Source organism: Danaus plexippus (genome assembly GCF_018135715.1).
Source record: "Danaus plexippus chromosome 3 unlocalized genomic scaffold, MEX_DaPlex mxdp_25, whole genome shotgun sequence".
NCBI classification, from domain to species: Eukaryota; Metazoa; Arthropoda; class Insecta; order Lepidoptera; family Nymphalidae; genus Danaus; species Danaus plexippus.
In genome coordinates this window covers 472,971-489,498 of record NW_026869844.1, presented here as the reverse complement: position 1 = coordinate 489,498, position 16,528 = coordinate 472,971, and the positions used below count along the sequence as shown (strand labels likewise).

Genomic DNA, 16,528 nt, shown 5'->3' with positions numbered 1-16,528 from the left:
ATAGAATACTTGCACAAGATGGAACGATTATATTATCTAATACCTGTCTTAAATGAATAAAATAGAAATAAATAAATTATATATATAGAGCAATGATTGGAAACAAGATAACAATGTGCGACACTTACATAGCTTTGATTATCTTAAAGTTTGAATTTATCTTGATTGCCATGTTGCAAACTTACTTTCCAAATATCGTGTATTAAAGTCAAGTTCATTGCCGTAGCAGATATAAGTTTTAAGTTTTTCTGAATCCTATATTATGATAGAAAAATATTATTACATTACATAGTTTTAAGTTTTACTAATTAAATAGAAATTGTTTTGTAATTAAATTTGTTTGCTTAAAAGAAAATGAGATATAACATTTTCTATTGGTCATACGGTGCAGAACAGTTCAGTGTTATTAGAAACTTACAAATCACATTGAATTCAAATATTTAAAATGTTCAAATTACTGTTTTCCTTAACTGAACTGCCATAATAGATTTCAATTGTTGACTTCCAAAGTAAAAAAATAACTAAAGCAACTTACGTATATTTTTATATTTACAAATGTAGCAATCCAATTCAATTTTCCGCTTGTGTAGGTAAGGATTGTTTCGCTTCTTCATTCCTAAAATCGGTCACGTCATAACCACAAGTTTTTAATTTGACTCGTGCCTAATTCGTTTAACTGAAATTATCGTTATTCAAATTTAAATATAATCGAAAATACTTCTATTATATATTGAATATTTACAACAACTTCAAGTACTGTCATTAATTAAACAGCGAATCATTAATGTTAAACAATATTTTTAATATACACATTCTATTTGAACATATAATATAAACGAGATTTTATATTCTTTATACGAGCTTACGTGCAGTCCGTTACATATATTACTTTCTTTAAAACTATTACCTGAATATTGTAGAGAGGACTGCAATATTCCTAAGCCATTAATAACAGAGATTTAATATTAATAATACGCTAGCAAAACTGAAATATACACTTTAATAAAAATTTTAATTTATGGATTGCCAATTGAACATTCCGGTCTCCCATTCTCGACAGATATATAGATCATTACTCTTACCACAAGTTTGAATCGTCTTACTACACAGAGAGTTCACTGTTTTTCGTCAATTTTCATGTTCAGAGATTAATCTTGTAATATACAAGTTCATTACATTTGCCAACAAGATTCAGCACAGTTACAGCGGTTTGCTTATAGCGAAGACAAAATACACTTTGCTGTTACAAGAGGACTTACCTTCAGGTACATATTATGCATTGTCGTCTATAAAATAGGAAGAGAAGAATATGCTTTAACATGTCCTTTGTTTCCTGAATTAACAAAAAAAAACCTATTCTAACTGACTTTTAAAAAGGTTCAAAATGCAATGGAAATTTAAATTTAGTTTTTGTTAGTATATAGATGTATATTTTTTTGTTTATAACGCCATTTTAAATCTTAGCGTTTTATTAAGTTTCCAGCATATACGAATTGGTCGATGATTCTCGTGCTGGGACAAAAACAACAAATAAAATCTCTATAAGTTCTCCAAAACACAATATATAGACAGTATTATACTGTAGCTTCGGGCAGGTTTTGAGCCGTGCTTCGGATTCTTTGCACTAAAGGAATGGTACATTAATTCCGAGAGGGGCTGGATAAGGTCTAATGGACCTTACTATGGTCAACTTTTGGTAGACGTCTTACATAACAAAGCTAGTCTATTCCCACGCCAATCCTATTGCATGGTAGAGTAGGGATGTCAAAGACACTCGTATTCTGTTTTTTAATAGAGGCCATCTCTAATATGCCAGATCACTATATAGATACTTTTTTGTCGATTGGGGGTAGAAGTAATATTTTATCTGGGTTCACATACTCCAGGGCTGTTGGATCTTTGTTGGTGTGTTTGAATAATAAGATGTTTAAGTACATTTTATTTATTCAAAAATAAATACATCAATATGTCTTTATACAGTATAATATACAGCCGAAGAAAACATTAAATACATATGATAACTATTTTTACATAATTTGGTACACGTCATACCTTGAGATCTCATTTATAAAAAAAATATATATATAATTGGGTCTTTTAATAGTTATTATTAGATAAAATGTTCATAACTTTATAATTCCCATTAAAAAAAAAAAAAAAAATTAAAAAATTAAGATATTGCATAATATTTTAAAAATGTTATATTATTTAAGAGATAATTATTGGTTGATAGTTAATTTAATAAATTATTATATAGTCTGTAATAAGTGATTTAGCACATTTTGTGATATTTTTATTTATTTCATCCTAGTCCTATACTCGCAACACAATAGATTGAAAGTTTTATTTGAAATTTACTTTATGAATATATTTAACACATTTAGTGCTATATATTTTTAATCTAAGGATATGAAAAACACGGTTACTGGTCTCCTTAAATAAAAAAACATACTTAGTCACCATCAAAAGATCTCAAGTTTAGTATCTTAGTATAAATAGGCAGAAATAGATTGAAATCTATATTAAAATCATTCAGAACATCCGTTATCCGATCATGAGTTACAATTTCTCACTCAAAATTGAATACAATGCACCTTTACTACATTCAAAGATTTGTTTAGCCCCTTAAAAATCCATACAAACAGTCACAAACAATCATTCTAACAAGAATTTTCATTAAATTTAAAATATTTTAGTTATATCAGAATGAATTTATTAATGTAATGGAATTAATATATCTGGTACACGAATACTTAAGGTCTAACACGATTAAATATTTTAAAACAATTAAATAATAAATACTTAATACAACAGGCTCATAAAATTAATTGTCATCACTCGAAATTAAACACAATTTAGCGAACTACTAATTGTATCTTAAAATAAAAATATTCAGTGCGTCCTAACCACATTTTGAATGCCAAAGACAAAGTTAAATAATTTTGATAGAATGAACTCAATGATGATTGAAATTGATGTCCAATCATTGATTTGTAAGATTTATGGCATAGTAGATCAGTTCACAGTCTTAGTCATAGCACACATTAGCAAGAATATAATGTCCACACGAGCTTAAAATACAGCCAGTTATAGGAGTGACTGCTCCACCATGATCTTTTCATATCCCGTCGGTGGTGGGTATCTGAAGTTGTCAAGGATAATGTCCAGAATTGCACCGTCATCAACTGAAAAGAATATTCAATTTTATTAGACAACATTTTAACTGTGAAGATAAACCAAAATATGTTACTAAATAGCCAGTAAACATTTAACCACAAAAAAACCATGAGTTTTAAGACTCATTCCATTGATTTTCTTTTATAAATCTCCATCAAAACCGCATTCATTACTTAACGGAAACTATTAATAATGTGAGCATAGACAGATCAAGTGATTTGAATAATCAATTAATGATTACTGACCATAAAGAGCGGGGTACACTGTTCCCTTGATTTGTCTGACTGGAATTTCCATATTCTTTCCATTAAGGAAAAAGTTCATCTCCACATGATCATATGCTACCCCAATTACGTCACCCTCTCCGGGCATAGCTGTTGTCTTATCATTAGCTTTTTCACTGTCCATTTTGTCGTTAACTTTATCCTCTGTGTGATTGGGCGACCCAGTTGTGACAAGGATCTCTGTAGGTGACTCCTGACTTGCTGGTTTCAGATGGTATAGTTCAACATTATCATGCCTAACCGTACCGTCACTGTTCAAACACCAAGACTCTTTATCTACACCACCTGAAATACAATTCAGAGGTAAATATAGTAAAACTTATATACACAAAATAACTATGGCCATCGATTCACATAATAAATGTATTATATCCCTCAATTTATCCTATTAAATGGTTTCACAGCTAAAATTCTGAACAATTTGGAGTGACGTTTTTAATATTTACATGGGCTACTTTATCATATATCTTTAGGTTCATTACAAGAACAACAAGGTTCATTTTTCTAGAATAAAAACAGTGATTTTCATGCTTAGAATAATTAATGCACTTGCATAATTTGACCCACTTGTGGTCTCTAAATTTGGATGTGAATTAAAATAATGTAAATAAATTGAGTCATCGCTCAATGTTAGGGTTATATTGATCATGTGATCATTTGACAATGACCTGTGCAAATATTGCATTGCGAATACTTAATCAATACCAGCAGGGTCGGAATATGTTACAATTTTGTTCAGCAACAAAACAGTAACGAACAGTTACATAGATTTTCGTTGAAATTAACATAGAACAGGATTATTATCACGATTTCTGAACACAAAGTTGCAGTTTTGTATAAAGAAATATTTATTTCTGGTTAAAGTTAACAATTGACATCACACAATCATGTTAACTTTAGTTTTATTAGCATCATAGTACAGATATATTTTTTTTTACCATTTTAATTATTATTTCCAACTTGTACTTTCCTTTAATCATTGTCAATGGTTACAAATTAAACTTTTATTAAAAAAAAAACTAACCATGTACTCTATTGAGGTCTGCTTCCCTGGTCGCAAGTCCCACTGCCCACACACCACCCTGCTGCAATTTTACTTCAAAATAGGCTTTGTTCTGAACAAGTGGTGCATTGCCAAGTGCACAGCCGGACCCACAAACACGCTGGCCTCCTTTCACTATGACTATTTCATGTCCTGTAATTTTTCATCCCAGTTAAGCTCTCAATTTAACTATTTCAAAATTGCGGTTATTAATAAAATACACTAATTTGTTTTAAAAAATAGCACTAAATTTCGCTATGTGAATTCATTAAATCAATATAGTTTCTCATTTCTTAAATTCACACCTACGCAAACCAAAATGTTTTCGTCTTCTTTGACTCCAACTTAAAAAAACTAATGGAGAAATACCATTTTAGGATCAAAATGACGTTATAACATCAACATAAATATTTATGTCTGGTATTTTCTAAGCGCTATTCAATATAATAATTTTATTACCCATATGTAAAGAATCTAACTGCACTGGATTACTCTTCACACGTATAGGAACAGTTGGCGTTAGAGAAAAGCCATTGACGCAATTTTTTAAGCAGCAAAACATCGTAGAAACACGAAAATATGAAATTTAAAAAAATCAATAACTACCAATGTTTTATTTTTAACAAAAACTGAAACTATTTACTTCGGTTATGGCAATAAACGTCACTTTCATTTGACATCTGTAAGTTTTATGAATTGCAATGACATGTTCGTCTTTTAATGGAAACCTAAACATTTGATTAATTAAAATACATTATATAGTAAAAAAAAATTTGAATATTTACTGTACCTAAAAATAACACATATTTATATCATTACTTACAGGTATTTATTGCATCAGCTTTTATTAATTTTTAGCTACCTCGTAATGTTGAATTTAACGTTTCCATTTACGATTTGAATAATGTTGAAAGTTAAATTTAAGTTATACATCTACGGTTTAGTTTTTGAAAACAATATTTTAAAAATTTTATGAAAAGAAATCATCTCAAAAAATTTAAAGGAAAAATGCCAAAACTAATTGGTAAACGATAGGTCTTTTAATTGAGTCTTTCTTTATTTTTATTACATTGTGTCACAATGCAGTAAATTATGATAATCTTTATTTTAATTACATTTAAAAAAACAATGGACTGGTTAATATTTAAGAAATACTCATATATAAATCGTTATAGCAAAAATCTTAGCTAATTCGAGTATTGTAAAAATTCTTGTGAGTACGTAATAAAGACAAATATCACGTAATATGTATTTGTGTATTTATCAGATGCTTGGTGTAGTTGGATTTTGTTGTTTAATTTTTCTCATTTAAAGGAAAGTGGCAATAATCTACTAAAAATGAAAAATGAACTTTACAATTATCTAACAATACGTTCCTTTTTAATAATTAGGATTAATGACTAACAATCAGTGAACACTTGGGAATGTTAGATTTAAGTCCATTAAAATATCTTTCAAACCTTTTTAGCAAATAGCTGCCAGTAGAATATTTTACGTCTGTGTCCTTTTAATGTCTCGTATCTATGTTAAAAAAAATGTTATCCTAATTGACCATCACTATAATATTTCGGTTAAGAATAGAACTTGTTTTTATGTGTAATAAAATCATATTTTACACAACAGCAGGTCATTGACTATTTTAAAACTTGTTTTTATTTTTATAAACTGTTATAATACCGTAAAAATATAAAATATGCCCATTGTATTGATATGGCTCGAAATAATAGTTTCTGAGTTCTAATAATATTGATCCCTCTGTTATTTCAATTATTTACAAAGAATTAGCTGAACAAACGTAAACTATTGACCGAATTATTTAAATATTAGTATACTCATATGACCGAGTAAATTGGGCCGACGACATTAGAATGTCTAATGACATTCAAAATAAAAAAAAAATAAAGTCAAAATTATCTTACAATTTATTCAAGGTATTTATTGAAGCTAGAGATTTTTTTTTTATTAATAAGGAAATGTTACAAAACGGCTTAATAATAACAAAAAAGGCAATTTTAATTAAGTATTTTTGTTTTTATTTCTTAAGTTTGTCTTTAAAAAACATTTATTTTCACAAGTATTTTGATGTTTAATCTTTTGAGTTATATAACAGCTTATTTATGCTAATACTTATTTAATTTTTGTCATATTTATTTAAATTATTATTTATCATTATTCTTTTACAACATTTTTAAAACTAATTTATTTTACATTGCTACTTACACTACAACGTTCTAGTGTACAGCGATTTGGTGTCAAAATGAAAATAGGTACTTTTAATAAATCTGACATATCTAATCAGACAAGTCCTTCCGTTATGTTGTCGATTATCATAACTAAATTAATAATTTATGAAGTATTTAAACTTCAAATGTTAATAAAGGAAGATATAAACTTCAATAAGCCATAAGAAATCTGTTTTCTCTAAACATCGTTGGTAGTTTGTTGGCTGCAAATATGTTTTGTTACACGATAATAGGAAAAAATGTGACATAACTCTACTTGCACTTTATGAGTTCCTAAGAACTTAAGATAATCTTAAACGTGGAACGTTGGACGGATACAAAGTCAAATTAAGTTTATGTACTGAACCCTAAAAATCTCAAGTTGTGCTGTGTTAAGTATCGAAATATCAGTTTTATTAAAAAACTATAACTAGGATATCAAACAGGAATATTTTTTAATGTAACTACACTATTAAATACTGTATACTTAGTCCAATTTAGCATCATCACGCTACGTACGGCGCGTTAACTGGTTGTCATTCATAAATTTTCACACATTATAGTATCAACGTAGGTTATTAAATGAGAAATGTAAATTTTATTAGTCAATTTTTAAATATACCCACTTATAACTTAACAACATCCTATAGAAGAACATTATGAAATACTAGTGGCTATTCAATGAAAAATTCGTTTATTTCTTAAAAGCAAAAATCTAATCTCCTTATCTTATACTTTCTATATTCTTAAGACTTAAGATTCCATTGTAAAACATCCGTAGAACTAGTTACAAAAGTCGATAACCGCTAACCAAATCATATCTCAGGCTTATTTATCGAATTTATTCTAAATAAAACCATATAATTTACTATAAAGATAAATATTATTAATCAATTAATAAGTACTATGAACAAAAAAGAAATATATTATATAAAATTACACATTTATTATCATTTATTTATCAAACTCAAAATATAAATGTTAATAATAGTCCGCGATATATTTGTCGTAATTTATAACCTCATTGAATTTTTCAATTGGATTAAATATGGGGTTAAGACGTTGCATTAAAGTGAGATACAATTTTTTTTTACTCGTGTGCTAATTCAGAAGCATTTTTTTGCGTCATTGTATGACACATTATAACTTCACAAATAGTATTATGTAGAATAAATATTTGTAATTTTTGAATAGGATGACACAATGAAACTGATTATTATCAACCAGTATGTTTATAGTATCCTTAACTCAAGATGCATCGTCATACTACACACACGACGTTTCCAGTTTATCGTTTGTAAATATTCTCACATCGTATCAAAGTATTTGTAAGAATTGGTAACGCTCTGTACGCAGTTTTACGACCAAACTTACGTACGAATAAAAAGTGTGGATAGCAGATAAATATGTTTATAAAAAATGAGTTATTTATTACTAAATTTATATCTATAGCAGTGTTTAACACTTCAACCGTGTAGATTATGAAAATAAAATTTAAAAATAAAGACAATTTTAAGCTCATAAGCTTTCAATTGTTCTCTTTATTCTGACTCATCCAGTTACAATCACAATCTCATTAAATACCTAAGATACGAAATAATATATAATAATATTATTAGTTTTTATTAATCTTTTTGTCTAGTAAGTGCTTTTTTCACCGTGAGAACTTTGTTTATTACCTTATTTATACAACATACAGACAATATACCCAAAAAAAAAAATCTCAAAAAAAAATGTAAAATTAAAGCGACCGTGCCCAAAAGCAAAGAAAGCCTCAAAAACAAAAACGCGTTAATAGACCTAACAACAGTAGGTACCTATGCTTCCCGGTGACGCTTTAAAAGCCAATAGGGCTAACAGCAACAGACAAAAAAAAGTAGGCATGCTTGTGACTTATTACAAGTTTATGTCGTCTCACAACAACCTGACCTTTTATATATTTTCATTCACAAATTATAATATCAACATAAGTTATCGAATGAGAAACGCAAAACGTTTCGTATGTAGTTGTTGTTGTATTTAGTTGTGGTAAGCATGCAGAATATTCTAGTAATTACAATTTATAAGATTATCACGTTTACACATTTGAATATAAATGTTTTTTTCTGTGACTTGCGTTTATTATTTCACGTATGATTATTGTTAGCCCGAGATGATATTAAAAATACTTTCATCTCACCTTCCCATGATCACGGTCGATCCTATCGAAACTTTACGTATAAAATAACTTATATTAAAACATTTATTCAACGAAATAGATAAAATTAAGTTCTTTTATTTTTATATAAATTGTAGGAAAACTTTTTTTTTTCATTATAAAAAAAATATTTAAGCCGGTAACATTATTTAAAAACATATTTTTTTCTACGCATTTCCTGATTGTAACCTCGGCAAAGATTCACGGTATAGTCGCTCTGTAATAACGCTTAGTAAACAATGTTTTGGATGTAAGTAATAAGAAATATTTACCCCATAGGGTTTTGGACGAAGATCCGGCGTGAGTTGCCTCAATATAAGACGTCGGCGGTGAGCACGCGCATCAGTTAGTGAAGAGCCGACAAGCGGACACAATACCGTAAGTACAACAAATTTCTTTTTTAATAATAAACGACCTCAAACCTTTGTTTTAGCGTCTCATACAAAAATATAAGTCGATTTATTACCTAAAATTGCTATTTAAATGTGATATATTTTTCGTCTTACCAAACGTGAATGTGGAAAAAATATACGAAATGAACAAATGAGTGAACATATTAAAAAAAAATGCCGGCTATCCGAAATATTCAAAATATCATTAAATACTATTTCTTGACCTCACTTATAGTTTTGTGCAAATAATAATCATTGTTCTTAATTGTTACATTATTATTTTAAATCAAAATCTGGCGATAATGAGTTTTATATATCGTTTTTTATCATTAATATCACATTTTGACTTGGTTGTAAAAATTTTTTTTTTATCATTTAACAGTATTTTTATATAACGTATATTAACCATTTTCACCAATGACAATTTTAAAACTTCGTAAAAGATTATTTTATTTAGAAAATTGAGCCATATTTTTTTATGGCTACATTTTATCTCATTCTTTTTAACATTCTTTTTAATAACTTAAATAATAAAAAAAATATGTCCCTGTTATATTTACTATTAAAAGTTTTCGTTTGTCTAATAAAAATAATAGTTTCTTATTTTAAGATAAGATGGAACGAAATAAAATAAATTGGTTACAAATATAGTTAAATATTAAGTATGTAACAAAATTAATCCATGCAAATTGTATTCGAACATCTTGTTTATGGGAAATCTTAAATCGAAACACCTCGAATATCGACCTCAGGTCAAATTGGAGTGGAACGAACTTCTTAAGGGCAAGGTCACTTTCTACAGCCCTAGAACCGGTAATATTTGAGACAACGGCATCACGTAATCAATTGTAAGCAATTGAATGGAAAGTGCTTATAAACAATGTGCCACATCTTCCTCGTGAGAACTTAATAGAGAATAAATTCAAACCAATGTAGACTTGTAAAACTTTTATACTTCTTAGGCAGGCATCATAATAGAAAAATGTTTAAAACTCTGGCATGCAATGTTTTTAATTTAACAGGATATGACTATCAATAGGATATCTCAGTATAATGTCAAAGGTTCTAAAAAGGAATTTGAAAAAACTGTAAATAAGCTGATATTGTGATGACTTTGATGCACGTAAATTCTTTTTCTTATTTAAAATACTGACCTATTGCAAGCCTTGACATTCATTTTCTAATTAAAAGTGAATAATTTATTTTCAAAGATTTCATCTAGTAACGTGTAAAGACCACAAAGGTAGCTGGAATTAAATGTTGAATAAAATTAAATGGAATTCAATATTTTTCTAAATATTTTAATGTTTACCATTAATAAGCATCTCTATAGCTCCTTCGATGACCGTCAGAGTTTAAAACATGGTATTTTATTATGACAGTTAATTCTGAATGAAATCAATTATTCGTTTTGTTAGGTAAAAGATTGAAGCGGACATTGAGATAGAGTTTTCAAATAAAAAAAAAAAAATTAAGTATCATTTATAAATTTTATTAAAATATTTGTCGTTTTGTTTCAGACAATGAAGGTTTTAATGTTATTGTCAGCACTGGCGGTTGCGCATGCGCAGTTCAACAATGGACGCATCCTTGAACCCCCAGTTCCCGCCCAGTGCGTTCAACGCATCATCCATGAAAGATACTCTGACAGTAAGTACTAAGACCTTATCATCTCAAATATTAGATTACAATGTTTGTTACTACAAAAATGCGTGGTCTATGACCCCTTTATCAATAATTCTTAATGGCAATACATATTAGGAATGCATATATGCATACATTTTCAATGAAATCTATAATACAATTACATATATTAAAATTAAAGATGAAACATTTAACGTATACAAATTGTGTTATTGATATATGAGACTTTATTAAGTCGCTGTAGATTGTAATATTTTAATTAATTAAATTATTTAAAAAGAATTAATAATTTATGAGTTAAATGTTGTCAACCTACTGTGTGCGTACTGAAATAACTGACTAAAATTCATATTAAATAATGCAGAGACATAAATAGGTAGATACATCTAAAATTTAAATTCTACTTCAACCAAATGATGCTTATCCTTGCCGTGACGAGCTCTGATAAATATGTTAACCAGTTTCTTAACGGTGTTTTTTACTACTTGGTACTCAGTTGTTCAGTGATAGCTGTAAGATTTAAACAAAATTTACTTACTAAACAAAAGCACTTACTTTAATGTTAAACATGCGTGGATGTCCTCTTAAATTAAGTCTCATATTCATGACTAGCGATAAATATAATGTTAGTTATTTGATCTATGAATAAATATTTAAACAATGATAAGGCAATAAATATTACGAAAGGAAATTTGAAATAGTATAATAAACTGGAAAGCGTTTGAAACAGATTACTAATTTCGAATTACTGTTCACAGCCCGGATAGCTCAGTCGGTAGAGCATTGGACTTTTAATCCAAGGGTCCAGGGTTCAAGTCCCTGTTCGGGCGGACCACGTTTTTGATAAATTAATACAAAACCAAATCGGAATCTCAGTTTTTTATTTTTTTAACTTTCAATTTGAAGTTATTGTTATAAAAATAAATGTTATTTTGGATATGCGCATTAAAAGAAACAACAACGTTATATACAATAAACATACGAAATTATTATTAATATCTACTATTTATTAATGAAAGTTATAATAATCTTAAAAATTCTCACCATTTCCGCAATATTACGTCGTTAAAATACGGTATATTGTTGTTTTTTTTTTGATTCAGTGATCGATTCTTTTTTTATAACAAGCGGCTGTCAAAACTGTTATTTTACGACTGGAAAGTTTTATTTCAATGATGCTATCTTTTTAATAGTCTTTATTAACACTGCTTTCACGAAATTGCAAAATTTGTTTATCCATTTCGTTAATATATCGTTAAATTATTTTTAACTTGCCCACTATCCTTTCATCAGATAAGGGTTACTACTTCTCGTGGCGGGACCCCGCAAAGAGAGGCGTTGAGGAAGACTGGCTGAGCGCAAGAAACTTCTGCCGGCAGCGTTGTATGGACCTAGTCTCCTTAGAGACCAGCGATGAAAACGAATGGGTGAAAGCTCGTATTGTGCAGGATAAGGTAATGTTTAACAAAAGTATACTCAATTCACCAAATGATATCAAAATTACATAACTAGATAGGAGACCTAGATTTTATCTATCTATATCACAATACAGTCTGAAGATTTCTTTGAAGCCTTTGTTTTTTTAAATAACAGATTACGAAATACAACTGATCAATTTTATGATATTTCCTGCCTTTGTATATGTAGTGCTCGAAATTTTTGGATCTAGATAATAATTTTATTGTTCGTATAGACAAACGGTGTATTGTCCTTGACCACTTCTCCATTTTAGATATAATACCCAAATGAAAGTCGGTCAAACAACGATTTATACCACCATAATACCAAGTTTGGCAAACATTACTCATTGTTAACATGAAAAGTTTTTTTTTCAACCACCAAAACAAAATATTAGAAAGTGGGGCTGGCATTCAAATATTACTACGTGCCTGTTTTCAGTAATCGAGCTCTTATTATCAGTAGCATGTATTGAATGAGACAAACTTTTATTGTCATTCAAGGCATATTGTTGAAACAATGGACAATTTTCTATTACTAAGTTTCACTGTTCACATATAGAGTAAGTGAAAAGATTTTTCATAACGTGAGAAAACTTAAAGCGTCTAAGTTGATTGCGTTCTTGTTATCTAAGGTCTATCCATAAACCTACTTTTCCTACCTGAAATTGCTTATTATTACATCCATAAAAATGCGATGATTTTTTTTAATGTATATTTCTCTCTGAAGACTACATCCAAATGCACAAAATGCAAAACAGCTGATACAAAATAAAAAAATGTTTTATTCTCTTAAACATTACCCGGAAATGTAAGACAAAACATGGTTTATTTATTCACTGTCTCCAACTAACTGTAGATCAAATACATCTGGACCTCCGGCCGTCTTTGCGACTTCAAAGGCTGCAACCGACCCGACCTGCTGCCTAACGAAATCAACGGCTGGTTCTGGACAGCAGAACTGCAGAAGTTGGCTCCGACAACCAACAGACAACAGAACGACTGGTCAGAGGGCGGCGGTATTGGAAAACCACAACCCGATAACCGGGTATGTATACCTTAAGAATTTATTGAAAATTATTTTATATAACGGAACATTTTTAAGCTGTCCGTAGAACATTAATTTAAACCCCATATAAAAAATCTTGTCAAATTGATTTATATCATTTCAACATATTTTTACACTTTACACCGTTCAGGATTACAAAACACCTAAACATTAGCGGTAAAACAATTAGTCACATTTCCTATTGTAGCATTCGTGTTGCGTAACGAACGCTGTACATTAAGTAATATTTGTCAAAACCGCTACAAATGCGAGGATGACGCTAGCGAAAAGGAAAGCCGCGGTAATATTTATGCGACTGCGCAACGTCCGCCGAAGGGCGTACCCGCATGCTTCCGATACCAACCCACTTTCTACAAACAACCTGTACATAACAAAAGCTCATCGATATTCCGCGTACGCGCCGCATAATGTCACCGCTTTCGCCGATTCAGACACGCTGACACGTAATATTCCCTCGATCATCTGCATCCGCCATTACTCGCTTATTCGTTAAATATTCAAGGCCTCACGCGTTACATAACTATCTGTCATCGTTTTTTCTCATATATAACATTACTGGCAATTAATGATTTTCCGTATATCCTCCCTTCAAGAATAATGTAATGTTATGCAGGAGTATTTAGTCGCGTAGAGACTTAATACCAAACGATGTGAATGGGATATTTCCAGGAATTGCAGCAAGGTGGCGCTGCGGAACATTGCGTAGCTATCTTAAATAACTTCTACAACGACGGAGTACACTGGCACGATGTGGCCTGTCATCACCGCAAGCCATTCGTCTGCGAGGAAAACGACGCCCTACTCAAATACGTCAGATACACCAACCCCAACCTACGCGTCTAATTTATTCGTACCAATAAATTATTTATTCAATAACCAGTAACAAAAATCAATTTCGTTTTCAATGTTTTCAGTAAATAAAAATAGAATTACTGTTACAAAATACATATTAGACGTAAGTTTTACCTCATTTATTTATGTTAGTGAATGGTAGTCTATATCCACTCGATAAGATGATTTATTTAAAATGTGTAAATAAAGGCTGCTTCAAAACTATTCCGCTCTTATTACTCACAAAACCAACTCATTAATGGTAATGACCTTCCAGTATATTCTTAAAGCATTCTCTGCACCTTTATTTTATAATGTAACAAACCTTTAAATAACAGCAAGGAAAATATACTCAGAGGAGTTTATTGAAATAAAATAAATTCATATAGTAACAAATTGTTTTTATTTACACGGCAGTTAACTTACAATTTTTATGCTGCAGAGCTCATTTTGATCTTATATAAGATTCTTCTGGATGGAACTTTTCTAAACATTATGAACCAAAGGCAGACGTTACAGAAATATATAAGTGAGAGAAGCATTGTTATATGCATCAGCCGGTATAGACGAAGGAAACTCAGCTTTAATCCAAAACTGGAAATATAAATATTGTTAGAAGTTTGGACGGGGAACCCTCATATTTATTTGTTAACTTTCAGTCTGTCATTTAAATTTGTATATACCTATAAAAATTACTTAAAAGCACTATTTTTAATCAGGCAAAAGTTTTAAATGCAATGTGTTTTAAATTCCATATTCACACTTTGGAAACAGTAACAATTTTTTTCATTATTTATATAACATTAAAAAATAAAAACTTACTCTCTATCATCATAACTATTAACACTAGAATCAATTGAAATATTTGATCTTTGAGGGTCAGGTAAAATGGAGAAATCCTTATCAAACTGTTCCTGCAAACAGCATATCCTTTCCATGATAAATAACAAAAGTATAGCCCAGAAGTATTCAAATTCAAACATTGTCTTTTTCATTTTTTGCCTTCAACCATAATAATATGATATCCAAATTTAGTTTTAATTGGGGGGTCTGTGTATATTGGATTGGTGACTGATGATATAGGCAAGGCAAATGCAGCATCCTGGAAAGGACCCACCATGGAACCACGCGTCATCCAGCCCAGATCACCACCTTGCCTTGCTTTATCTTCACTATATGCTGCCGCTACATCAGGAAATTTTTGGCCTGCTTTTATCTTTTCTAAAGCTTCTAAGCACTTAGATTGTTTTTCGCACAATATATGCCTGACTTTGACAGCTGTTCCTCCTTTTTTTTCTTTAGCTGCCGATTCTAAATTCAAATTTAAAAAGTATTAAATAACCTATTGTTAAATATTTGGTCTAAATTGGCGAAGAATAGAATTTATCACAGAATATATTTATTTTTAATTTTATATTGAGAGTTAAAAATATACATGTATTAACCTTTCGCATCCCCACTTGATTTTCCACCACTATTTCCTTTTGCAGCTCCACCGGATTTACCACCTTTATCACTTTTTTTTGGTGGCATTATGTACGTCTAAAAATGTTTATAAAACAACCCTAATTTATATTGTAAATAAACTAAACTAAGGATATTTCAATTGTCCTTGTAGTCATATGCACATTGACTTGTGGGTAAATGTCTATATTGGTAATGTCAAAATTCATATTGACAACTTAAGATGGTAAGAGTTAAAACTTTATAGACTTTATTGCTCAGATAATAACCGTGAATATTTAAAAACAGACATTTTATTGTCCATGTTATCGGGATAGATATGCAATAGTTCAAATAAAAGATAAAATCAAATATCAACTAAAGCTATTTAGTCGGTTGAGTAGTATAAATTTTCATTACATTATCGAATTTAATTAATGGATTTAAATTTTGAAACTCGAATAGATACAAATTCTGTAAATTGTCATGAATGAAGTAAATTCTCACGTTTGATGGATACACCGCCATAAAATTATTTCTGTTTGTACTTTGTACTGCTTTAAAGATATCAACATGTTTAAAATCCTTTCATTCTACTCTGTATGATGTAGGGGAGGGAAATGAATACTGTATTATTCGTGGCGTATTCTATTGTATTAAAAATGTTAAATGACAGAGTAATACATGTTTTACTAAAAGTCTCAGACCTTCAATATAGGAGTGAAAAGGTTTTTGTTTTGGAATTGTAACTCTAATTATAATGAACGTTT

General features: G+C 29.7%; 3 protein-coding genes and 1 non-coding gene across 5 annotated transcripts; 2 read left to right on the top strand and 2 right to left on the bottom strand.

Moving 5' to 3' along the window:
• Positions 1 to 1,926: 1,926 nt before the first annotated feature.
• LOC116768401 (SPRY domain-containing protein 7) lies at positions 1,927 to 5,177 on the bottom strand. The gene is made up of 4 exons (XM_032659115.2): positions 4,963 to 5,177; positions 4,486 to 4,656; positions 3,423 to 3,746; positions 1,927 to 3,185 (listed from the first exon to the last, which is right to left on the bottom strand). The coding sequence occupies exons 1-4, from the start codon at positions 5,063 to 5,065 to the stop codon at positions 3,088 to 3,090; spliced, it is 696 nt and encodes a 231-aa protein (XP_032515006.1). The 5' UTR covers positions 5,066 to 5,177; the 3' UTR covers positions 1,927 to 3,087.
• Positions 5,178 to 9,198: 4,021 nt separating this feature from the next.
• On the top strand, positions 9,199 to 14,540 carry LOC116767997 (uncharacterized). The gene is made up of 5 exons (XM_032658606.2): positions 9,199 to 9,300; positions 10,835 to 10,964; positions 12,252 to 12,412; positions 13,275 to 13,463; positions 14,154 to 14,540. The coding sequence occupies exons 2-5, from the start codon at positions 10,838 to 10,840 to the stop codon at positions 14,325 to 14,327; spliced, it is 651 nt and encodes a 216-aa protein (XP_032514497.1). The 5' UTR covers positions 9,199 to 9,300; positions 10,835 to 10,837; the 3' UTR covers positions 14,328 to 14,540.
• Positions 11,716 to 11,788, top strand: Trnak-uuu (transfer RNA lysine (anticodon UUU)). The gene has a single exon. It is a non-coding gene; the product is annotated as a tRNA-Lys (tRNA).
• Positions 14,541 to 14,699: 159 nt separating the features above from the next.
• LOC116768005 (peptidyl-prolyl cis-trans isomerase NIMA-interacting 4) lies at positions 14,700 to 15,972 on the bottom strand. Of its 2 annotated transcripts, none has more exons than XM_061526760.1 (3): positions 15,761 to 15,972; positions 15,433 to 15,626; positions 14,700 to 14,909 (listed from the first exon to the last, which is right to left on the bottom strand). In XM_061526760.1, exons 1-3 carry the CDS (start codon positions 15,846 to 15,848, stop codon positions 14,829 to 14,831), a joined length of 363 nt encoding a protein of 120 aa, XP_061382744.1. In that variant the 5' UTR covers positions 15,849 to 15,972; the 3' UTR covers positions 14,700 to 14,828. The 2 variants fall into 2 exon arrangements, with proteins under 2 accessions (XP_061382744.1, XP_032514511.2); XM_032658620.2 differs by having other exon boundaries at positions 15,138 to 15,626; positions 15,761 to 15,971.
• Between the last annotated feature and the right edge of the window lie 556 nt (positions 15,973 to 16,528).

Excerpts from the sequence above, each read along its gene's own strand:
- LOC116768005 (XM_032658620.2), bottom strand. The coding sequence starts at position 15,848 with ATGCCACCAAAAAAAAGTGATAAAGGTGGTAAATCCGGTGGAGCTGCA. Across the intron at positions 15,627-15,760 it reads ATCAAGTGGGGATGCGAAAG|AATCGGCAGCTAAAGAAAAA; the intron begins GTTAATACATGT and ends ATTTGAATTTAG.
- LOC116767997 (XM_032658606.2), top strand. The coding sequence starts at position 10,838 with ATGAAGGTTTTAATGTTATTGTCAGCACTGGCGGTTGCGCATGCGCAG. Across the intron at positions 10,965-12,251 it reads CCATGAAAGATACTCTGACA|ATAAGGGTTACTACTTCTCG; the intron begins GTAAGTACTAAG and ends TCCTTTCATCAG. Across the intron at positions 13,464-14,153 it reads AACCACAACCCGATAACCGG|GAATTGCAGCAAGGTGGCGC; the intron begins GTATGTATACCT and ends GGATATTTCCAG.
- LOC116768401 (XM_032659115.2), bottom strand. The coding sequence starts at position 5,065 with ATGTTTTGCTGCTTAAAAAATTGCGTCAATGGCTTTTCTCTAACGCCA. Across the intron at positions 3,747-4,485 it reads AGACCTCAATAGAGTACATG|GTGGTGTAGATAAAGAGTCT; the intron begins GTTAGTTTTTTT and ends ATTGTATTTCAG. Across the intron at positions 3,186-3,422 it reads AGTGTACCCCGCTCTTTATG|TTGATGACGGTGCAATTCTG; the intron begins GTCAGTAATCAT and ends TATTCTTTTCAG.